At 37.1% G+C, this 25,234-nt stretch overlaps 1 protein-coding gene across 3 annotated transcripts in view; it reads left to right on the top strand.

The window, feature by feature from the left end:
- Positions 1 to 25,234, top strand: part of SLC24A2 (solute carrier family 24 member 2) — a 106,590-nt gene that overhangs the window by 37,472 nt on the left and 43,884 nt on the right. For all 3 annotated transcript variants that reach the window (XM_064402783.1, XM_064402785.1, XM_064402784.1), the window contains exons 3-4: positions 17,703 to 17,741; positions 18,806 to 18,914. In XM_064402783.1, the coding sequence (XP_064258853.1) occupies positions 17,703 to 17,741; positions 18,806 to 18,914 (148 nt within the window). The remainder of the gene's footprint in view (positions 1 to 17,702; positions 17,742 to 18,805; positions 18,915 to 25,234) is intronic.

Here is a 25,234-nt window from a genome sequence, read left to right as displayed (position 1 = left end):
CACAATCATTACATTACTTACCTAAGGCTTAAAATAAACAAAATTACTGAAATTTCAATGTTACAGTCTCTGCTCCTGAAAGCTCTCTGACTGAACAAATCAATGTCTTGGTGTTGGGATATGGGTACTTTATTTTACCTTGCACTGTAAAAATACTTCTATTAATTTTGTGCAGTTGAGACCAAATCTGGAGTATCTATAGCTGAAAAATATGAAAACCATCTAATAGTACACTTAACAAGTGCTTATAATATATCCTCAAGAAATCCGAACTCACTATGCTCAGTTTTTCCAAGTACTACTCATATGTGCAGATGGTGAGCACTATTTAGTGACAATAAAAATTATAAATGTGGTAAACTAATTGTTTTTGTGTTTGCTAAGTTCATCCTCCTAACAAATGGCCTGAACCACTAGTCTTTGTCCTCTAAGACTTTCTCACACATACTGTCATTTGACATGGTGTGTTGTTACAATATCAGCTGGCATGAAAAAAGTAAAGAGGAAAAATAATAAAATCAGTGTTACTTGAGAAGATCAGCCCTGGCCTGTTGTTGGAGTCAGGCAACAGATGACTTGAGTGCAGGTTTTGTTTATTGCTGCAGTACCCATGTCTAATATGGTAGTTACATTTTACCATGGAAACAGACTCATCTTTTTATTTCCAGTCATAATCAGAATAGTATTGTTTGGTTGACTTATGTGTAAAGCATTTCTAATTGTTATTTTTGGATTATAATTGCACATGGTCTTTAAAGTTAAACTTTCCCCGAGCTGGGAAAGGAAAGGCAGTTAAAATTAAAGAAAATGTAAAGAAATAGTTTGCCGAAATGGGCACTTCACAATTAAGTGAGAAACAGTACATGATTTTACTGAATGGTTTCATTTTAACCACATTTACTAAAAGGACAAAAGAATAGCTTTTCTGTGAATCTGGAATAATAAAGTTTTACAGATGAGAAAGACCAAACGTATTTCTGCCATGAATGGTGCAGAAATTAATGAGTGTCATTGCAGTGATGAATACATTACCATTTTTCCTGTCATTTGATTATGATTATTTTGAGATACGTGTATGAAATCTCAAGTCTGAGAAGACAATTTCACATTTATAAAACCAGTACTGTAAACCATTTTCGTTCAGAGGCATGAAAGTTAGGTTTTCAACATAAATTAATTGACTGCCATTGAGGGTAGTAAATACCAACTATTTGCTTATGGCAGAAAAGCTAGGATTATTGCTTGTGATGTTACTGCATGACACTCAATAAAAAATTATAAGAAATGTATTCTAAGCTAGCCATACCTCTGTGATTTGCCCTACTTGATGTACCAAAAGATGACAAAGGCTGAGGATATTAACATTTCACTAAGTTAAAACGAACTAGCTAGGATGCAAAATGGAACATTGGAACATCTCCAAAGAACATTAGCTAAAAAGTTCATTTTAATTTAGTTTTGTTGAACTTGCCAGTTATGATGAGCACAGATATTTGTCTTTAAGCAAATTCTGAATGAAAGTGAGAAGAATAAAAAGGAAACAAATGCTTGTGGAGAACATCCAGGAAAGAGTGTGGAGCAGTAGTCACAAGTAGTAAGTGGAGCAGAGCTGGCTATGGGAGTAGTGTGTCTGATGCATTTTGCAGCAGGTGAAATAGTGCAAACAAGTAAAAATATAAATAGGCTAAAGGAAGCAGTGTATTTTATCCTCTGGCTTAATGAATGAAACATTTTAACAGAGAAGGCATTTTCATATATTTAAAGTATGACACTGCTATAGCGTGTAAGAATGGAAGAAGTTTCTGGGGTTTATATTCTTTTCTAACAGAAGCTGAAACATGAAGAATTGTCTTACAGAGAATGATTTCTTCAGTCTTCTTTCTATCACTAAGGAGGCTTCATGCTGAGCATTTAGATTGGAGACAGATCAAAATGTAGATGCTTTATTTGGTTACCTTAATAGCTTAATAGGCTTTATGGATTATTAGTCTCACAAGCCTTTTTGAGCTTATAAAATCCTAATGTATTTGCTATTAGAAATTATGAGCTCAGTCTCAAAAACTCTTACTTGTATGAGCCCCTTGGTGACTTGCCTGTTCTTTTAGGGTCTGCAAGACACCCATTCTGTGGTTACAAAAATACTGCAGAAGACAGAAAGTGCAAGAAATTCCCAAGGGGAGCCAGTTAGCCTATAAAACTACCTTATTCCACTCCACTCAGTCCCTTGCTAAGGATTTTTGCAGTCATGCTAACCAAAAAACAATTGGATTTGTGTGGTAGATGTTATCACCAAAACTGGGTGTTTCGGTGACACTGGTGAGGAAGAGGAGGAATAGAGTAGGAATAGAGTAGGAATATCAGGCTATAAAGTCTGTTCAATGGCATTTGAATTCTGAAAAATCCAGCTCTTCACATGCAGACACAATTCTACTCTACAATATGTCTCCCTTAGTTTGCCATGGTTTTCCCAGGGATAGAGTTATACTGCTGTTGTCCCTAAATTGCTGGGTGGCCATCTGTGTATTCTAGCCTTCTGTTTTGTTTTGTTTTATGATGTTGATATTTTTTTTACTTGACCAAGTTCCCTTGACCTTGAAGTTCATATTTAGTCTCTTTATATTTTCATCCTTGGTTCAAAATTGATGTTCAAGAGAGTTTTGCCATATGGCTACACTTCTGGCTGGAGCTACTACAGCAAAAGCATTAAGACGTCTTGGAGTGGAATTACTTGAAAAGGTATAATGAAGAGTTAGTTATGAAAATTAGTTATGACACTTGATGTTTCTTCACTGTTCAGGGCTCTCTGACACTGACAACTCTTTGTTCTTTGGATATTTTTATAGGGTTTTTTTTTTCTCCATATATTTCTTTCATTCAGTGGTGTAGTTCAGGGAGGAGAGAATGACCAATCATTGCTGCAGGATGTTCTGGCTCAAGTAACATGAATGTGTACATTTTAGGGTGAACCAACAGGGGTTATAATTGCATCTCTCCACGATGCTTATTCAAATGAAATTCAGCAGACAAATTTACTGGAATCAGAGTAGTTCAGTCAATCTCTTTTGAAGAACTGAGATTTGCACTGTGTGGCTTTTTCCCTCCAGGTATTTAAAGTTCTGTCACATATTTCTGACCACAGCAATGGTCATATGTAACTTTTAGTCCTAAAATCAGTGACAGACCTTGCAGAAAATCTGTAAATTTTACAGAGAAATGCAAGACAAGACAGAGAATATGTTAGTGCTGTAAAATTTACAAATGAAAATGAAAAAGTAAGATTGATTCAGAAAGTGTTGAGGGAAAAAAATAACACAATGAATTTGTCCTTATTCTAAGAGTATCAGACTGAAGACCAAAACAGAACTAGACTAAGAATCCTGAATGAAGCCTTTTCTGCAGGAGATTCTGAAACCTTTATCATAAAGCATGTGGAATGGGATTATTTATGTTTACGACCCTAAAATTGTAATTTTCTTTAAAGAACTTTAAAAAAGCGTAGGAAAAGTTAATTTTTTTGTTCATGTGCAAGAGTGAGTCACGTACTACTGAAAGCTGAAGTTTCCCTTAGAAGAACCTAAGAAAATAAGAGAAAGTAGCTCTGAAGAAGCCAATACCTTTTACCCATAACCTTTTAAGGAACCGTTACTCTTGGTGCAGTTATTGCTGAAAAGTTTTGCTGATACCTTGGGGGAGATAAATACAAAAATATGGGATATAATATATAAGAAGAAGGTTTCCTTCTCAGTGCATACTAGACTAGCTCTTGCATGTTGCCACACCACCATGCTCAGCCCTTTAATGCAGAAATGAAACTTGCTTGCTTTAACTTGTTTAATCCTAATAAGTGGTTTATGGCTATCTACGTTTACAAGGTTATCCTCACAAGGATAAAGCATCAAAAATAGAATTTTATAAATGAAACTGAGACTCACCTTCATGGTTTCTGAAATCAGGAGAATTTGTAGGTATAAGATATTAGGCATGACTTTGAGTAAGTGATAAAGGCAAATTTAGAGGACATAAATGACTTGGAAGATTAAATACTTTTTTTAGGAGAAAAGAGTTCCTAAAATTTAGATCACAGAGCAGCTCTCTTCATCTAATGAAAGAAGAGAACAAATAAATTAAGAAAATCTAATGTATTTTTTTCTACAAAAGTCAGGCATGCAGACACCGCAATAAACTGTGAGGTCCTACATGACAAAAACAAAAGTGCAGAAATTATTCCTATTCTCCTTTCTGTAGAGGGCTACACATTCTGAGAGACAAAATGCCTGAAGTAATTAGACAAAATAGTGCTCAAATTATCTGTTGGAAGAATTACATGAAAATTGATAATAAAAGACTTGCTGCAAAAGCTTTAAATATGTATATTTCAATTAAATAGCAGGTATGTTGTGATTATAGGAAATTCATACTACTGTGATGCCTGTGGAAAAAGCTGCCCTTTCTAAATACACTTTATGTAAGTATAATCCACACTGCCATGTCAAAGTTTTACAACTCTGTGTGTAACATGACTTCTTTTTTGCAGAATGTGTGATGAAATTGATCAGGTTTTGTTTGTATGAACATTTCTACTTCTACTTCTGTTCTAATTCTGACAATTATATACTTAATTGTCTTTAGCTACCAGATATGCAGTGTCTTTCTTATTAGGTTTTCACAGTGTATGCCTTTGTCAGAGGCATACACAGGCCCCTTTTTTGGGTATTCTTTCATGGTCCCAGAAGGCATAATTATAATTAACTTGTGCCACAAATGTTTTATGATCACTATGGTTTTCATAGAAAAAGATGCAATCATAGATCTCAGAATGAGTCTTCCTTGGGAAGTCATGGTTGGGAAGACTAGCCAACACATATCCATTTCTCTGGAAGATTTCTGTCCTGTGTCTCTGAGATAAATAACATAAATCACTTCCTTCCCCCAAAAAATCAGTAGTTAGAATTTAGCCTGCCCCTGGGTCTATGATTGCTTCTCAGGTAGAAAAGAAACACTTTACAGACAAAAAAATACAGACAGTCATTTGATCTTTTATTTAATAAGAAGATAGGTAAGAGAAAACCACCACTGATTCTGTGAGTAGAGCATTTTCTTCAGGCACACAAAACTTTTTACCTTCTGTGTCTTGGAAGCACTGTTGTCTGTTTTAGTTTTCCATCTCTTGACTTGTTTTCATCCAAGATACCATGTCATTTTATGCGGCCTAAACCAAAGAATGTCTTCTATATTATATAGGATTGCAAATTAAGCTGGTATAGTTGTGTTAGCCAATTTATTTCCATCAGTGGAATTAATATATATAGCTTCTCCACAGAACTAATAAGAATCTGGAGAGCAGTTTTTCCAAAGGGAGTACCAAAACTTCGATTCTATGTTGGCTTTTAGGTCCAAAGTTTTTGGTGAAATGACCAGATCATCCCCTATGTGATCTGTATTTTACTGTTCTCTAGCTGTGCCCAAAAGCTTGATAGGGATTGGAAATGCTGTGATAGATTCTGTTAATACAACAAAATCCCTCAGGTCTATTCTCCAGTCCATTTTTCACAGATGGCATTACTAATCCAGCAGACAGGAGCAGCTCTTGTTTATACCCAACCTGAACAAGCTTTCAGCTAGAAATGAGACACGAAAAGGTTGGAATCCTGTTATAGTTCCTGCTTTGCCATCCTTTAATGAGCTCAGAGAGTAGTTTATAAGGTTGTCCTTACTTGCCTGTGACTCTGGCTGTGGTGGAGGCCAGGAGTGAAAGCAGTGAGTGGTGTGGCACGTGTCTGAGCCACAGCGTGACTGTTTGGTGCTGTGTGAAGCTGCTCTGGATGCCGTGTTTGGGAGTGGCCAGGCATTCCTTTTTCTGGGAGAAGCACTAGCACAACTCAATTTGCTATTGCCTTAGGAGGGCAATTTTAGTCATGTATTGTTTTTTCAAACAGACGTTGCTGCAAGAACTGACTAGCATAGGTAGCATATGAAGTGACTTAAATGCTTTTTGCAGAAATATTTAGGCAATTGTTGAACTCTCCAGAGTTCATCAATGCAGTTTGGTCTGGCTTGTCTGGATAAGTAACTCGACCTTGAGCCCTCTGTTTTCCCAGCTCTCAGTGTTGTGTATCAGATACTTATGACTTTAAACTACACCAAAGTCTTCAAATTTTTGCATCTAGCTGTTTGCTGGGAGAGACTCCAGGCTGAGCTGACAAAATCCCAACAATCTGCAGAGTGACAGACTTCAAAAGCCATTGTCTGGAGAGGTCTGGGAAAAGGTTTGAAATAGGAGCATATCCTACAGATAAACTTTATTATAACCATAATAAAACCATAATTTGCATTGCAAAATGTGTCTTTTATTTTCACTGTAGTTTTGCTTTATATATAACAAACTATGAGAAGGACACCTTCTTTCAGCATGTAGTGGAATAAATACCACCTCTTCCTGCATGCACAATCAAATCCTGCTCTCAATTAATTTAGTTTTATGCTAATGCCATGAAATTAATTCCAAGTAGTGTGAAATCAGACTTTGGGACAGGTTTTTTTTGTTGTTTTGATCCATAGGGCATATTCCAGTGTCCCCTGTACTTGTTATTTTTTTATTACTATTATGATTTTACCTCATCTTCTTAATTTTTTCCATGTAATGTCTGTGAACCAGAATGCAGAGGCTTTGATAATTCAGATTTAACTAGAATATTGAAAACTATTGAAAAATCATGATTGGTTTGAGAGAAGTTTTCTGTGACTGTAAATAGGAAAGTTTGCAAACAAAACACTGTTAGCAGGAATTGAACAGTGACAGATCTGATGATTCTGTCCCTTTCAATAAGCATGGTTTTGAACCAAAATAAAAAATATTATTTTAATAAAACAAGCACACTTCAGGTATCACCATTGATATCCACAGCACACAGCACGCTAATGGCATACTATTTATGAAGCATATTAAAAATCTACATACACAAAGATATCTACTGTAAAACTGCCAGCAAAGCTACTGTAAAATAAACAGGAGACAGACAGACTTCAGGAGTTCTAATTTGTGTTTCTCCTCATTCTGTCCACACACTGTTTTACAAATGGAAAGATGACTCTACAAGATTCAAATCCATTTATTCCTTTGACTCTCTTAGTCAACATTACAAGCACAAAAGGTTAATGTAAAAGACCATGTATATAAAAATATGAAGACCGTATAGTAAATAAAAGACCATATACTAAAAAATAACTTAAATTCATAAAATCCTGATTGGATACTCCCAAACTCCCACATGAAAGATCCATGTTTACTGACAATTTAGCTTGAAACAGACTGCAATTGTACAAATCTCAGGTGAATATTGTGAAAAGAATCACACGTGCATTGTTCACTGAAGTTTTTATATGCTTGCAGAGTGATTGCAAAACTAGAAAAAAGTAGATTCATAGCAATGGGAGTTTGGTTTATGGATTACTTCCAGATGAATTAATATTGCTGAGCATATAGTGATTTCTGTTTTACCTTAACTAAAAGTTTTCTTTTTATGACTAATTTAATTGTATTAAAACTGTATCGTAGGGAGCTAGGTTGTTCCCTCCTGGAGCAACCAGATTTTTGTAGATCCAACAGTATGTGCACTACCTGGAAACATTTGTTTTGGGATGTTAAAACCAAAAACATGCTAACCTAGAACATAACCACAGGAACTGGCTATTAAATAATCCACAAATGTGTGTACTAAGTCTCAGAACATGGTTTTATTTGTCATAATAGAATTCATACCCACTGTATTTCATTATGAGGGTACAGCTTCACTGTGCAAGTTCAACTCTTAGTTTCAAATTCCCTCTGTCTTGGGTGGCTTCACTCAATGCAAGGGTGTAGTTTTTGTTAAAAACTCTCCCCAGTCCTTCCATTTGGTGTACCTTTTACACTGAAGAAGGGCTGTTTGGGCTGGGCAATATTGAAAGTAGTGGGATGTAATAGCCCTCTTATTGCTAAGTGCAGATAGTTATGACTGCACTTATTAAAAGCAGATAGCTGAAACAGTGGGAACATCCCTCTCAGACACAGAGGTCTGCCAGTCCCTGAAACAGAAGTGTTCCTGATGGGCTGGGTTTCCATGAGCATCGTGTGATGTGCCTGCCAATGAGATAGGAAAAAAGAAATGCACCAGGAATGTCTAAGATACAATGAAAGAAGCAGAAGTTGTGGAGGAAAAATCATAAGAAAAGACCTCCTCACACTGGGAGGAGGTCTTCTGCTTCCTCTCAAGAGGAAGCAGAAGGCCAGGCAGTGATCTCACTCTGGTGACCAGTGACAGGACCTGAGGGAAAGTCATGAAATTGTGTCAGGAAAGGTTTAGTTTGGAAAAGGCTCTTCACCCCTAGGGTGTTTGGGCGCTGGAACAGCTCCCAGAGCAGTGGTCACAGCACCAGCCTGAGAGCTCAAGACACATTTGGACAGTGCTCTCAGGCACTTGGTGTGACTCTAGGAGCTGTCCTGTGCTGAGGCAGGAGTTGGACTTGATGATCCGTGTTGGTGCCTTCCAATTCAGCATATTCTGTGATTTTATGATAGAGACAGACTGTGCATTTGGGGAGTAAGTGATGGCTAAAAGGATGCTTACAGCTAGGCCTAATGGCATGGTCTTGTGCTTGTGACTTCTGCAGTTAAAGACTGCAGACTTAGAGATACCAGACTTTAATTTTTATTGTAGTGGAATGGAATTATATAAAAGATTGATGGAGTTACTGTGAGTTTATCTTCTCTTGCTAATTGAAAGACCTTGCAGACTCTGATTTTGGCTGGTGTCCAAAATAGCATTTCTCAGCAAAAGTCTCAGAGAAACCTCATGTTTCTCTCTCAGTGAAGCTCATCTGGCAGCTTACAGGTGAAGAAATGCTTTTGCCATAGGCTGTAAATGGGATTAAGAGGTGAAACACAGCTAAGAGCTGTACGTCAGTAGCACCTCTCTACTTCACCATGAACTCTCTCTTGCTTTCCTCTATTACATCCTATTAATGTAATAATAATATTTCCTATTAATGTAATAATAATGTCTCCTATTACATCCATGTAAGTCCTTCCTAACACCAGTACACCTGCTTTCCCAAATGCCTTATTCTTTTCTATCACAAGGTGAATTATCCTTGGATCTGTATGTTTTGCTTAAATATTAATTGGAAGCTGTTTTGGGAGGACCAGATTGGAAGCTGTTTTGGGAGGACCAGGAAGAGCAACAGAGACACTGGCAATGCTTTCCCTAAAGGCATCTGGTCCATAGTTGTAGGGACAAATCAATAGTGTGAAAAGCAGTGTGAAATAGCACTGATGAATGAAGGTGAGCACAAAGATTTTCTGTCTATCCTCAGTTCTGTCATAAAGGACACAGTTTATCTAATGATCCAGACACTGACAGCCAAAATGGGGAAGTTCTGATTTAAGGTCTGTTGTAACCCTTTGTTTAGGAAGAACAATGTCATTTAGATCTTTCTGCCTCAGTTTCATCTCTTAGCTCTAAAAAAGTTAAAAGCAACCTGGAACATGCCTACTGCAGATTGTCCAGAGTCTGGACAATGTCTGTTGGTCTCTAGAATCCCAGCACATAGGGATGCTCATGATTTCAGAGTCACAAATCTTAGATATCTTTCATCTTAATGCCAAGCAGAACATTGTAGAAAAATAGTTAAAAGCAGTTGTAATCAGAGTAAGACGGAAGCTAATGTAGTCCTGTTTTTTCTTCTCCTAATCTGAAGAAAACTCTTTGTTTTATGGTTGTAGATGAAATTTGGAAATCTGACTTGCTTTTGTTTTCAGATCTCCATCAGACACAGTGCTGGTTTCTTATCTGCAGGTTCTCCTGCAAAATTTCTTCGCTATGTCTTCATAAAATATTTTCTCCCTACCATTTCTTACACCTGCACCAGGTATAAGAAAAAGCCTTAGATGGCATTTCCATGTTTCATTTGAGAAGAAGAACCTAAGAGGCAGTGATGGAAAAGCTGAAAATGGTTATCTGAAGGATTAATATAGAGGCAAATGGTATTCAGTGTCAGTTAGGAGGACAGTGAGCCTGAAATACTGTTGAGTCAAATAGGTAAAAGGAAGATACTTTATTTTAGTAATACTTTGTCTTGGACATGATGTCTAGTTTCACATTGTAAAACTGAGAACATGTAACATAATCCAGTTGGTGGGTGAATAAAAAAAATTAAACCATCACATGTTCATTTGTTTCCCTCTTACAATGTTGAGTAATTAGTCCACATCCTGTGGAATGTAAAAAGCACTTGTACATCTTATGGGATGTGCAAGTTTCATGTGTGCTTTGATGACGTGAATTCTCATATAATCTTGTAAATCCTAATCTAGGTTCAGACTTATTAGAGACATAAATAGCACAAAAAAAATTAAAATATTAAATCTTAAGTCATACATATGGATCCTTTACCTGCAGCTATTGCAGATGCTGCTCTTAAAGATTTGCTTTGTATCTTATTGAAATGAATCTCTATGTTGTGCTCAGCATGAGATGCAAAACCCAAAAGAGCACAGTTAATTTCTGTAGAGAGGGCAGTCATACCCAGTAACCAGCCCCTAAAGGAATCAGCCCTCTCCATAAGAACAGAGTTCTTTACAGGCACTGTCTCTATTCCTAGTTAACAAATGAGGATATGGAGGAACGGAAGTTGACTGCTAGATTTTGCCTGTTACACTGGTATAAAACTGATACCCAGGTTCCTGCAGCCCGCAGCTGCCATCATGCTCCCAGGGATGATGATTTTACATTTTGAAACACAGTTATTTGGAATAACTGTTTGTACCTCAAATCTGACATCACCAATACCAGCTGTATTGGTGATGCTTTCCTTTAGAGCTGCTCTTTCTTTTTTTTTTTTTTTTTTTTTTTTAATGTGTGAATTAGACCACTTTTAATGTTATTACTGTTTCATGGAAAAGGTAGCACCACAGGATAGCCAAGACTTTCCCTTTGGCCACTGTTCTGTGTTCTAGTCTCTGTCCCTTTCTAACACTATGGGAAACATCCACTGTTAGCAATACTCAGGTAGTATTCCCAATATTATTCATTATTGTACATGCCCCTCACACATTTGCTTATCCAGAGAGCTGGATCAGGCATTTCTATCAGCTGACAATAAAGTCGGCCGAGATCCTGGTAACAAAAAAGTTGCCTGGAGGGGAAAGGCAGCTGTAAAATAAGATGAGAGAAGTGAGATCTTGGTGGAGCAGGGACATTACGAGGGCAGCTGAGGGTGTGTTGATTCAGCATTTCCTCCCTATGGGCTGTGCAGGCTGGTTTCTTCTCTGCAGCTGGAGCTGTCCTTCAGGATCTCCAGGGTGCTTGAGGTGGAAAGACAGTGAAACTGCAGCCTTTTTTTCTCATGTGATGAATCCTCTGCAGTATACAGCCAACTGACTGCAGTGACATTTATTCAGGAGCTGCAAATCAGCGTAGCAACAGCCGCAGTTGAGATTTGTCAAACCATTTCCCCTCTGGGAATTATTGTGACCACTTCTGAGGGGAACTCTGAAACCTCCATTATCTGTAGCAGATCCTTTGTTTTTTGCTGGCTTCTTACTAAGCCACTCATGTTTGGTTGTGTTACAAGAAATGAAGAGCAAGCATTTCCTGTCAGTGGTCTCTATGGTGTTGTCGCAGTTCAGATTAAAACATTCCCAGTCCCCTTCTTAGATTTTGCTTCTTGTTTTCTAGGTGATTTTGCTTCCAAAATTTCTTAAGTTTCCAGAACTTATACTAATGCACTTATGCTTTCTCATGTAATGTTGTTGATGCAGTAGCAGCATATTAAAGACTTTAAATCCATGTATTTTAAAGTTGTCCACATAAATCCATACTGAAGTACTTAAACTGTCACCTGTGAACACATGTTTTGTGTGTGTGTATCTAATGACTGCTAAGTAGCTAGATTTATTTATTTATTTATTTATTTATTTATTTATTTAAGGATTATTTTGCCCTTCTGAAAGTTTCATAGACATACAGAGCCATGGTGCTAATTTGACGCAAAAAATAGCAAAAGGTGACTTCATTAGTAAGTCTTGAAACAAGGGTAAGAGGGACAACTTAAAACTGCATAATTACTTTTGACACTAAGGTGATTAAAAACTCATGAAGTCTTTAAGCTTGAGCTATTACATTGCCACCCTAAGCCAAAGATACCTGACTTTAAGCAAGTTCAGAGAAGGTAAGAGACATGGGGCAGACTCTTCCTTACACATGATGAGTAACTAAATACCATATAATTGGTTATACAGTCTGACTAGAAGAGCCTTATTTCACACAGTGGGATTCACAGATATCTGGAATTAAATCAGTTGACCTAACTTTAGCATGTGATTTAGCAACTGATGGCTTACACCATCTATTTGTCACTGCTCAAATCAACTGAGATGCATCTCGCCTGAACATTTATGAGGATTCACTATGTGTATGCACATTGGGTAATTGCATGAATAGACTGGCATAAAAGAGAGAACTGATCTGAAATAATAAAGCCATTTCGCTTGTTCCAGAGCTACAGCTTTCACACTTGGTGCCTCTAAACAAGAAGTTATAAATGTAGTCAGATATTCCATTTTGGTGGTCCAGGTTAATGTCTTTGGAAGTTCAACCTCTAATTTAATAAATTCTTCATTTTGATGAGTACAGCAACTTTACAGCTTCAGGTTGATTTTGGATGTGGTTTTCTGAATCATATTTCTTCAACAATACAGAAATATGCTTCTTTAGGTAAAACTCACTGTTTCATTTTACTTTTGGGAAAGGGATAGGTGAAAGGAAGAAAGAAAGCAAAGTTAAAAATAACTTCAGCATATTTTTCTACAGTGTAGTCACTAAAGCTTTTTCTTCCTGTGTTTTAAATAAGATCCAGGGTCCTGTATGCAGGATGTATTAATTCACAGTCTGGATTCAGATACTGATGTCTAAGCAGTAGCATATAAGTTAAAATATTTGCCATCAGTTTACTATAGCTTGAATACCGAGGTATTCCCTTGCAGCTACATACAGCTTTTCTACAGAAATAATCTAGAGAGTGGGGTAATGAGGCGTGCCACCTCAGGACTTTTACTTCAGTTTAAAGTTGCGCTGGGCCCACTGCAGCACCTCACAGAGGTTCTGCACGTAGTGATGGTCAATTTCAATTTCCATGGATACCTAGAATTTTAGGGTAAGTATATTGAGACCACTAGGATTTGATCTTTTGAGCCAACCGTCAAGTAGGCAAATGTTATAACTTTGAATTGTTTTGGAGTATTCACAGAAAGGAGCTCTAAGGGATTCTTATTTGGTAAAATTCAAAGATGTATTCATTAAGAGAACTAGATAAAGTATTAGCTTCATTTTTTGGTTGCCTCACTAAGCTTATTAGTCTTATTTCTGAAATCTGCCTAGCTGAACTTGTTGCTAGGATTTTAGTTATGTTTTCACTTGAGTTACCATATAATTTAAAAGAAATGCAGAACAGTTCTATTCCAAGTGCATTACTAGCACTCCTTAGGATACTGGTTTTTAGAAATTAACTAAACTGTCTTAGGTTAACTAGATCGACTTCAATGGCTGGCTTTGAAATCTATCTCATTTTTCTGAAGTTCAGTCTAACAAAATACCCTATAGACCTTAAGTGTAAGATTATACAATCCTAAACAAATGCTCCAACAAAACTTATCTTCTGTAATTTACTTGAGAACTTACAAGTGGTGACTCACTGCCAGCTGTAAAGTTGCTGTGTCCAGATGCCACTTTTTAAAATAGGCTTAAGAGAGAGCAGCACAAGTCCTGGGCTAGAAAGCATCTTGAGGCAATTATGCAAATTCCTGTCTGGCCTCATATAATACAATAATTGGAGAGACCATATTGCATTCAGAACAACACTGCGAACCAACAAATATCACTAAATGCCTTTATTCCCAAAAAACCTGATTGATTGATTGATTGATTGATTGATTTTTAACAGCTTTCCATTATTATATTTGGAAAATATTTATCAAGCAGGAAAGAGATGTGAACCCACACTGCAGAAAGGGTGTTGAAATCCCATTACATTTTTACTTGCTTTTCTTTGACAACTTGCTTTTCTCATGTTAGGAGAAGAGAAGGGGCAGTCCAGTTCACTAATTGTTTCTGGCTAGTGAACCTTTAACATGGAAGTTTCAATTAGGGCAACAACTGCTCAACAGTCAGCTGCAGACAGTCAGCTTTCTGATTCTGGTTGTGGACTACACACTCTAAGAGATTATTCTAGTTACTAGCCATCTTTTGTTAAGAGGGATGCTCTGCGTCAAATTCCTAGAGCTTTTTATAGATTCTGCTCCTCCTTTGACTGTCATGATGCCCTTTATGACAGAGAAAAGCACTGGGAGACTCACAAGGCACTTAGTGAGGCATCACCTCTTGCATAAATTGCTCAGTTCTCAAGAACATGTGTTCCCAAACAAGGCAAGGAAGTTGTCAGGCTCAATCACTGATGAACCTAGTTCACTGAGGAAGAGAGACATATAAAAATAATTCCAGGAACCATTTCTCTGTAGCAAGTAGACATTTTTAATGCATCCTTCCTGAAACCAAATGTTTTAAGACTTTTAGCTCACCTGAAGCAAGCTTGAATACATGATCATTGATGGTGGCAGGAGAATGGGCAAATTCCTATGTCCTGCCATGGGGTATGGGGGAGAACTAACAAATACTCCATTGAATTCTCTAAAAACATTATTCATCTGTCTAATGATTAATCATTTTATAATTCTGATAAAAACAGGATAATGGATTGTGCCCCGAATGTTTTGAATAAGGTATGCTAGAAGTAATTTTTTTTCACTATGCAGAATCATAATAAATTCGTGGTTTTAGAGAAATTAAAGTATGCAATTGCAAAAGATAATTTTTACTAGGAAAATCTTCAGAAATATTTGTAGTTTATAAGACATGGAACCTTCATCTCTTTCTGATCCTCAGTGAACTAACATGCAACAGTTGCCGTGGTTTAAGAACAATCCTATCTTTAACTAAAACCATGTATTTGCTTTTAAATATCATTGTTGAATGTATCCACAAATGCAATATTCACTCCCAGTGCAAAGAAACACCACCAACTGGACCAGTTTTTAAGTGTGGCATAAAATGCCTGAATACTAATATTTCTGCAAGGGAAAAATGATACTTTAAGATACTTTCCCATGCAGTGTATGATACCAAAACTAAATAGCAAAGACCATGTTCAAAACTTCCGGTGAACAATAGTAAAATAGTTTAATTTTTCCATCCTGGTTTGGACAAAATGCCATTCAATACTGTAAACAGCAATACAACTGATTTTTTTCACTACCATAATTTAAGACACTATTTAAAGGTAGGTTTTTTTATCATTTCTCCAGGATAGAATCCAGGAAAGATGAGTATTTAATATTACCAGGATGTCAAACAATTATTACATTCCTGGTTTTGAAATTGTCGTGAATATTTCTGCTAGAACATAACTTGACTGGAAGTTAAACTCGGAAAAAATTGCATGGCTAATCACGAGAGGAAAAAATAATTTTAAAAATCCATTTAATGGTGTATGCCCCAATTTGTATTGGCAAATAATTAAATTATTTCACACTTCTGTTTCCTTAATGCATGGAAAATGTGTTTCATTATTCTTTCTCTTTTCTATGCAATTATCTTTTACTAATTGAATTATGTGGTGCAAATTATCAACTAGCTGTTTTTATGCATACATTTAGCTCCATCTCATTCTTTTTCAAATATATGAGAAGTGTTTCATTCAACATGAAATTTTGAAAAGTGATAGTCTTCAGACCTTTGTCAGGTAGAAAGTACAATTTACTCAGTTTCATCAATTATTCATTCTCATATCTTTCAATATTAAAAATTTTAAAAAAAAATTATTTCCTATCTTCAGAAAATCAAAGTTCCAAATAATATATTTTTTTAACTTCTAATCAAGTTCCAGTTCTGCATATTCATCCACCTATCACAGACTTTATTTCTATAACTATATGCACTGATCCTTAAGACTCAACTACTCTACAACTTCTTGAAGGGAGGTTGTAGACAGGTGGGGTTGGTCTCTTCCACCGGCCAGCAACTGACAGAACCAGAGGACACAGTCTCAGGCTGTGTCAGGGAAGGTATAGGCTGGATATTAGGAAAAAAATTTTCACTTAAAGAATAATAAAGTACTGGAATGCTTTTCCCAGGGAGGTGTTGGAATCACCATCTCTGGATGTGTTTAAAAAAAGGCTGGACATGGCAATTGGTGCTATAGTCTAGATCCTGAGCTGAGGTGTTAGGACATAGGTTGGACTCAGTAATCTGAGGGGTCTCTTCCAACCTCATTATTCTGTGATTCTGTGGTACTCTAAACTGCTTTTTTTTGGAGACAATAAAAGCTTTTTTTAGCTTGTCTTTTTTGTCTCCTTGCAAAGTTTCCTGTGAGATGGATTTTTTTCCCATGAAGGTCCCTCAAAATACTCACATATAAACCGTGGATTTGCTCATTTTTGTGTGTTTCTATCTGAAACACGAGTACGTATAATATATAACTATGTAAATGTACACATTAGGCCAACATTTTCTGAGATGCATCCACTTTTAAAATGATGTTTTAGAACACAGATTTTTTTATTTTCTTTTTGTTTCCTTTTCTTTTTATTCTTTTCAAAGTTCTTTTTGTTTTCTTCAACAGAGAATAATACTTTTTTTCCTATTATTTTCTTATATAAGGGTAGATTTATTTTAGAGGTGACAGGTAATTCCTTTCTTAGAACAAAGATTTTTGTTGGTCTGATTATCTTTTCTTTGAGTTAATAGTCAGAGCTGTAACAGTACATTTTTGACAAGGAGTTTGGTTCTCATTATTCTTGTCTTTATTATGGAACATAATTGTATTTATTATGGAACATAAAGAATGCTCTGTCATCGGTGTTTGTTCATGGCTGCTTGCCTTCCACTTGACCTTCAAAGTCAGTTAACCTGAAAGGCATGTCCAAAAAATCACTGTTGATGTGTGTCCAAAAACTGTGTTTCACTGAATGGGACAGCAGTTCTGTGGAGCAGTTACAATGTAATTTGTTTTCTGTGTATTGCATAGCAGTAAAGAGTCTTTGAGATGGAGAAAATAATTTAAGACCCATTCAGAGACTCATTTTCTTTCATGGCAGGGCAGTGTGTGCCATGTTGGTTGCCCTTAATCAGAGCTAAATGGTTATTTATAGGGAGTTGTTAAACTGAAACACATTTTTTCATTTCCTTGCCTAGTCTCTTCCTGCAAAATATGAAGGTTACTCCTTTTTAGGCTTTTTGTGGAACAGTTGGTCAATCCTGAGTTTCTTGTTGCCCTTAGTCTTCTATCTTCACTCTCTCAAACTGGTTCCTGTACCGGGAGTTTGGCTCCCTCGGTAATTTGTATGAAGTGAACATTGTGATCTGCAGCCCAGCTGCTGTGCCAGGCCCGAAGTGACAACAGTTCCTGTCCAAGAAACTGACAAGAGTAAAAGGCACTTCCACATTGCAGCGTGAATTTACTCTGATTTACTGGATCAGTAGGATGCCTTGGGTGGTTCAAAAATCTATCACAACAGAATTCATAGGATCAGACATATGTGATGTTCTACTGCCTTTCCATTCCCTGTGCGCTCCATCTGACATTTCTTTTTGTTCTTTTTCCCATTCTTGCAGTCGCCTAATGCTGGAGACAAGGATGACCAAACATTGACGGTAGGCAGCAATTATGCATCTGAGCATTTGTTTCTCAAGAGGGTGGTGAGGCAAGCCTTACATTAGTTTGCAGTGCATCAACATTTTTCTACATTTTTCTAAATTGCTGGGATTTCTTTCTCCTCCTATACTGCTACGGAGTTTAAATAATTTATTTCCAAACATAAAACAGTGAATTAATCTTCTTTATTTGTTTCTATAATTTATCACTTTTGTATGTATATGACACCAAGATTAATCCATGTATTATTGCCAAATATTATTTTCTTCAGTGTTGTTTTTTTTCCCTCTAATTGGATTTCAGGGTCTTTCTAGTCAGTAGTCTGTTGGCTCTCACTATACTTTTTATTGAAACAAACAAACACAAAACAGTCTTACTCGGTGAGATGTATATATATAGTGCATTGATTATTGTACTAGGCAATTGCATGGGGAACAGAATCTCAGAGTATGTTTTGTATTTCATTACAAGTGTGCAAAAGATGCTTCTACATTAGATTCATTGCTGTAGATGTCTGTACTGCCTTACCACGCTTTCAATCTCTTTTTGCCATGAGGCTTCAGTGAATCCAGCCAAAGCAAGGAGCATGTTTCTGACTGAGTGCCATTAAAAAAGAGTACTACTGTCTGCCCTTTTTCTCCATAGTTTTGATCATATGCATATTTGCAGTGTACTGAAGTAATGAATATTATAACTTACTTCAGGTATTCAAGTAAAAGGTTCTACAAAGAAACAAATTGTTAGTTTTTCCTGATGCAAGTATGAGGTTTTCATTTTCTTAACATTTTATGAGTTTTCACAAAGAAGGATTCTTTTTGACCTGTTTTTTTCCCTGACTCCTGGGAGACTAATGGCTGTTCGGACAATCTATCCCCTCCAGAGAAATTATCTATAGTTATGGCAATGGGTGATAAAGTCTGTAGCTTAACATAACCTGCTATAGGCAATAGTTCAAAATGTTTCATTGTGCAGTGAGGTGTGAGATTAATTCATATTGTTTCAGACATCTTTCCACACAAAAACCAAAAAGACCCTAAATTCTTCACCATTTTTTTTACCCTAGACCAAGCCACGTCTCCAGCGGGGAGGAAGCTCTGCATCTCTCCACAACAGTCTGATGAGGAATAGCATCTTCCAGCTTATGATTCACACACTTGACCCACTTGCTGAAGGTATGCTTTTTTTTTTTTGTCCCTGATGCAAAAGCAAACAAATGCTTTATTTTTCCTTTCTCTCCATGAAACTGTTTGTTGCATTTCTCTTGCTTTAATCAGTCTTTTCTGAATGTGTCTGGAGACACATTTTCTGAGAGAGTTCCGCACTTTTATGGTGTCGTATACCTTCTCCCACCAAGACGTTCAACTTAGGAAATGTGTTCGTTACAGTAAAACTAAAACTGGTCACTTGGTTGATCCTTAAATACTGATTCTCTTCTCTTCTGGCTTCAGCAGCAACATAAAAGCTACATGAACTGTATCATCCTGTACTTTCATGAAGATTTTTGTTTGTTTTCCTTGCTGGTTTTGATTTTATTTAAAAGAAATGTCACAATGGTGGATAATTTGTCATGTGCACTGTAGAAAAGAATGAGAATCTGTTGATTTGACTTCAGGTTGTTTAATGCTGGCATTAATAAAAATGCAGCCAACGCACCTCTGTGTTACATGTGTGTAAACAGTTTACTTGCTTTATCCAAGTGTGGCATGATTTACTGTTCCTCTGACAAATTAGCAACAAGACCACTGCTTTGATCTGAGAAACTGGCAGGAAAACCATATTGGCTTTGTAATTGTGGGGTGATCTGACTCTCAGATTCTTGTAGAAGAACCAAAAAAATTCAAGGCCATGTGTTATTTGATGTCTATACATCTGTAGGACTTCTCTTGCTGCAGTAATAGTTATCTTGAGAAATAGTACTTGTGAAGGAATAAGGATGTTCTAAAGAGACTAAAATATTACTGACAGACATTTCAAACTTTAGTGACCAAAAACTATATATAGCACGTCACATGAGCATATATGACAGATTGAAGAGTACAACAAAGCTAGAATTGTTGACTGGAGCACAATTTGAGCCTAATGTAAATTGAGAATAAGATCATCTCTCAGGTATTTTTCCATTGCTCAAGCTTATTTCACTTGTTTCCCATACATGGCTTGTTCAGTGTTCAGACCTCTCTACTTTTCTGCTGTAGTAAGCTTGCACGGTGTAGTGTGATCGAGAGGCTTCCCCCTTCATGACAGTGAAGGACAAAAGGGGTTTGCAATCTGAAATTCATCTTGAGAGAGACAAAATCCCTACACTTCTGACAAACAGATATTACTTATAATTAAGTTTGTCAAGTGCCTCAATTCTGGTTTTCATTTTGTCAGTAAAACAAATTGTCAGATACAATTGAAATGATTGATTGATTGTGGATTGATAGAGATGTTTGCAATGCATAAATCTTATTTAAATTAATCCGGTAACATTTTCTTCAGGGGTTTTTCGCCTGTAGTACTTCACTGTTGGCAAATTTTTTCCTTTCCAAAGTCTCACATTTATCTTGAAAGTAATACTCTTTAAAAAGACTGGGAATAGAAACATATTCCAGCCATCAAGTAAGTGCAAGGCAGTAGCCATTTCATTATCTGAACATTTCATTAAAACTAACACACTGCATTAAATTTACAAAAGGGAAAAAGAATTTACCTACATTTACAGTTAGCTCTGTATTTTAATGCAAAACTTCCATGAAGAAAGGTCCAAGAAGCTGGTGGGAAATAGCCTATATATGTGCAGATATTTAAGTTGGTATATATAAAGAAGCCACTATTTCAAGCTTTTGCTGACTTCACAGAATTCAAATTTTAGTTCATGAGAGCATGCAATTCATTCAGTCACTTGTTTTTGCATGTGGAACTCTGGTTTTAACTTTTTATAAACAGACTTACGACTATAGGAAAAATCTGAGAAAAAATGCATCCATGTTTCTGTCACACATTATTAATCTTTTCTGAGCACCACCTCATTTGTACACAGACTTGGCTTTCAAGATCTTTTGCACAACAGGCAGTTTGGAGGGCAAACATGGGAAGTACTGGATGTCTCCACTGGACACACTCATGTTGTTTTCTGAGATTTTAAGCTTTTGAGTGTCTGTATTAATTATTCTGCATTCAGCTTATTCTGCAAACATCCATGAAAGAAAAATTCCATTTTATGTAAATACTATGTCAGGTTGAGGCAGATAATGCTAGTTAATACATTTGGATGTCATTGTCTTTTAATCTTACATTCACTTAAAAACTATGTGTGAAAATGGATGTGGATACCTACTGTATACAATATTAATTATCTACTTCAATCTGTATGAATTTTACTGACCAAATTCTCCCCATCTTTTTGTGTTTTAATCTATGTATAATGACATTGAAGAACCAAATTTGTGCATCATCTTTATTTTAAGAGTCTTTTACCATGCTAGCTAAATAATTTTTTTAAGCTGATAGCATTTAATTATTACAAATTGAAAGAAATAATATTTATTAAAAGGCTGAGAAATCAGTCCTTTGCTCTATAAACACATTATGTGGGGAGATGAGAAATGTAAAAGAGTACCTGGTGCCTTCTCTGGCCCATGTGGCTCTCTCCAATTTACATGTCCTTTCCTCTACCAAAAAGAACTCAGCAGTTTTGAGTTTTGTGTAAGGAAAGAAAACTAGCTCTGCTGTACTTGTGTAATGAGTGACGGTAGACCTGCTGCATGACCTGTGGGGCTAAAGGGTTTGTTCCAAATAATTTGATGCAAGTATGGATCAGACTCAAAGGAATAGCAGAAAGATGTTATAAAAATGTTTCATTCTTGCTTTAGTCAACTTAAATTTCCTCAGTATTTTTGCCAGATGATGACTTAGATCAATAGGTCAAAAGCATTGCATCATTTGCTGAATTTGTTGGATTTGCAGAAAAAGAACAGTTTATGAGAGCATTAAAAAGTGCCACTCTCAAATAAAAGAAAAGTTTGAAAGGTGCCTATTAAAGCTAATGTATAGAGGGGGACTCTGGCAGCCCCTGCACTTGGGTGTACTCCTGACATCTTCCTCCTTCTCATTGCATTTCCTTTTTCTGCATTTCTCTAGCATTTACTTCTTGGCCTTTCTCCTGCTGGCTCTCACTCACCTGCACCCACCTTCTTTCAGCCTTCTCCCATAAGATGGTTTCTTCAGCCCCTGCTTTCTTTCTGCACTGTTGGTTCCTTAGTCAGATCACTTCCCGAACAGACACCAGCAGCACTGTGGCTGTCACAGCCAAGTCAACTGTGTTTTCAGTGGCAGGAAAAGTGTGGCTAAAGTCTGGAAGCTCTGTGCTTGATTATTGAGGGCTTCTAGATAAAATATTGCCTTTAAAAGATACATTTCTAGTTTTTGCACTGCTGCTGAGAGATACAGCTTTTCTTTCTCTTTAAGTCGGTAATAAAATTCACCGTTACATTCCCTTGAACAATTGCAAGGAAAATGGGAACATCAGAAGGCACCCTGCACTGTCGTTTGGAGTTATATGGATTTTGTAAGGGTGACAGAGAAGAAGTCCCATCTGTATCCTCTTGGTAGGGAAAGCTATATAGAGTGTATAAACAGGCCATGTGACTGTTAAAGATCAGCTTGACCTACACACCATTATTACTTCATTAACATTCAGTGTGTATTTATAGAAAACCAGCTCATCAAATTTACTTCTGAATAATTCATTTGTGAAGTCAGAACCAACCTCTACTGCAATTGAAAGCATATTAAAAATGCACTTGATTGCAAGTAGGAAAACATGAAATGAGAGAAGAATATTTACTTTCCAAAACTGTGGATAAACAGAGCAGTCCCAAAATACTATTACACACTTGCGAACCTGTCGTTCCTTTTCCCTTTTCACATAAATGTGGCTTTGTACGGCTTGTGGCTGTCTTGTAAAAACCAACTTGCAAACTCTCCAGAATCAGCAGGCTTGCAAGGTGTTCAGCCCACTTCTGACAGATGAGTAATATCTGAGATCAGTGGGAACTGCTGGATATTTGGCTCTTTATATTCAGACAGGTGTGCGGTCGTGCTGTGGATTTGACAGTCTAGACAAGGAAGGCTTCTCCCCTTTAAAATCTTGGTCTCAGCATAAAGCTTCTAAGAAGATAAGAGTTCAGCCACTCTAGCAGGTGAATGTGTAGGATGTTTGTTAATGAGATGTAAATTTTACATTACAGCTGAGACATCATAATTCATTAAAAATATAAATATCTGTATGACATTAGGTATTTGTTTGCTTTTATCTTATTACAGAAATAATGACCTTGAAAGACATAATTTCCTGAGGATTAAGATTAATGACTGCCTGTGTTTCTGGCTATCATCAACTCTTAGCCAGTCATTAATCCCCAGGAAATCCTCTGCCATATTTGCTTCTGCTTAAGTGCTAGTCTTGCAATCCAGCTGGTCTGTTCATAACAACATTACCCATATGAATAAGGATGGCATCATCTGACCTGCTGTGTTGGTCAGACCCCAATCCAAAATCCAAGCAACCTGAATATAAATCTTGACAATCATTGATAATTCATAGCTGTTTTCTTCTGAGTCCTATACCTCAGATACCTTTGTCCTAGTTTTGAAAAGGATATTCCTGGGTTAGGAAAGTGTAGGTTTTATAAAGATCTCTTTACATTTTTTAATAGAAGATGGCAGTTGTTTTGCAGTGGGAGCAGGGCAAGAATTAGATGGTAAGTATTTTTTATGAAAGTGTGCCATGAATAGTAATCCTGCCTTCTCCCTATAAGCTCTACGTTGCTGTAAAGATGATTCCTTCAGAAGTGGAGGGAGCATTTTCTCTCTGGAGGCTTCTACGACTACTCTGTTGAACAGAGAAGATAGCAGCACTGAAGTGAGGATTTAGAGCACCAGTGCCGTCTGAGACTACATTGTTTTTCTTGCACTGCTTTATCAAGATACTGGAAGAAAGAGACCTTTTCATTATCATAACACTCCTTTTCTGCCTGCTGATAAGGTGCCACAGGCCAGCAAAACATCTCCCACAAGTGAGGATGTAGCTAGTTGCTGACTTTCTTGCTCTGTGTGACAAGGCCATAACTCATACGCAAATGACATCCTCTGCATGAAAATGGGTGTGATATAAATCTCTGTCATGGCTTAGTCCCTAGTGAGAAGTAGATATCTTTGGCAATTTTCTCCTATTCCCATCTTGAGTCCTATTTCCAAAATGGAAAACTACAGGACGTACTTCTGCAGAAAATTGAATTGTTTATCTTATAAGCTCTACTTTTTTTTTTTTAAGATAAAAATATGGTGCATGTTATTGGTGAGAGAAGTAACCTTCTGTTACATAAAGCTGAGCTTACAATTCTGTCACTTCCTTCACTGAACACAGAAAAGTACAGTACTTTCTCCGTTGTGACAAAATAAAAGAGAAAACCTGCATTCATACTTCTCAGGAAAATAAAGAAGAATACTCAAAGTTTTTGACATAGTAGTGAATTATTTATAATGGCTTGGTAGATGCTGTTGTGTTCCTAAATATTGGTCTTAAGAATTTTCCTACTTTTCCATTCTCCGTGAACTGTTCTTCTTCATTTGCTTCTGCTGCTTGGGTACTTTTCTTAGATGTTATGGAAACTTTCTTCTCACCCAAAAGACACCCTGCAGATATTGGGTAGCCTTTGCCTGGATGGTTACACAGCAGCCTCCCAGCTTTTGTCTCATTTTGCAAAAAAACTTGTGTTCTTACTCTTCCCATGGCCTAGGTGACATGCACCATCATGTCTGTGCTCACTGCCATTGGTACCATTGGAAACCTTGTTTGCCTGAAGCTGTTTATTTGCTATATCTTCAGAGAGTAAGGCCAGGCAGCTCTGCTTACACCAGCTCATGGGTAATGCTCAGCTTCTACATGGCTGTAGTAACCTAAGCACTTCCACTTTCCTCATTTCCAGAACATGGGTCTCCGGAATCTTTTTCAACCTTAACCGTTTTTTGATTCTGTTATACAGCAGGATTTGAGTGCACTTCACAGAAGAGCAGAATCACAAAATTACAGAATGAGCTAGGTTGGAAAAGACCTTTGAGATCATGGAGTCCAACCTATGACCTAACACCTCGTCATCAACTAAACCATGGCACTGAGTGCCACTTCCAGCCTTTTTTAAACACGTCCATCAACAGTGACTCCACCACCTCCCTGGGCAGACAATTCCAGTGTCCAATCATGCTTTCAGTGAAGAAATTTTTCCTAGCCTAAACTCCCCCGGGCATGGCTTAAGACTGTGACCTCTCATTCTGTCAGTGGTTGCCTGGAGAAGAGACTGACCCCACTGACTACAGCCACCTTTCAGAAAGTTGCAGAGAATGACAAGGTCATCCCTGAGTCTCCTTTTCTCCAGGCTGAGCCACCCCAGCTCTCTCAGTCGTTCCTCACAGGGCTTGTGCTCCAAGCCCCTCACCAGCCTCATTGCCT

Source organism: Passer domesticus, chromosome Z (genome assembly GCF_036417665.1).
Source record: "Passer domesticus isolate bPasDom1 chromosome Z, bPasDom1.hap1, whole genome shotgun sequence".
Classification (NCBI taxonomy): Eukaryota; Metazoa; Chordata; class Aves; order Passeriformes; family Passeridae; genus Passer; species Passer domesticus.
The sequence above is the reverse complement of the archived record's forward strand: the minus strand, read 5'-3'. Positions and strand labels throughout refer to the sequence as shown.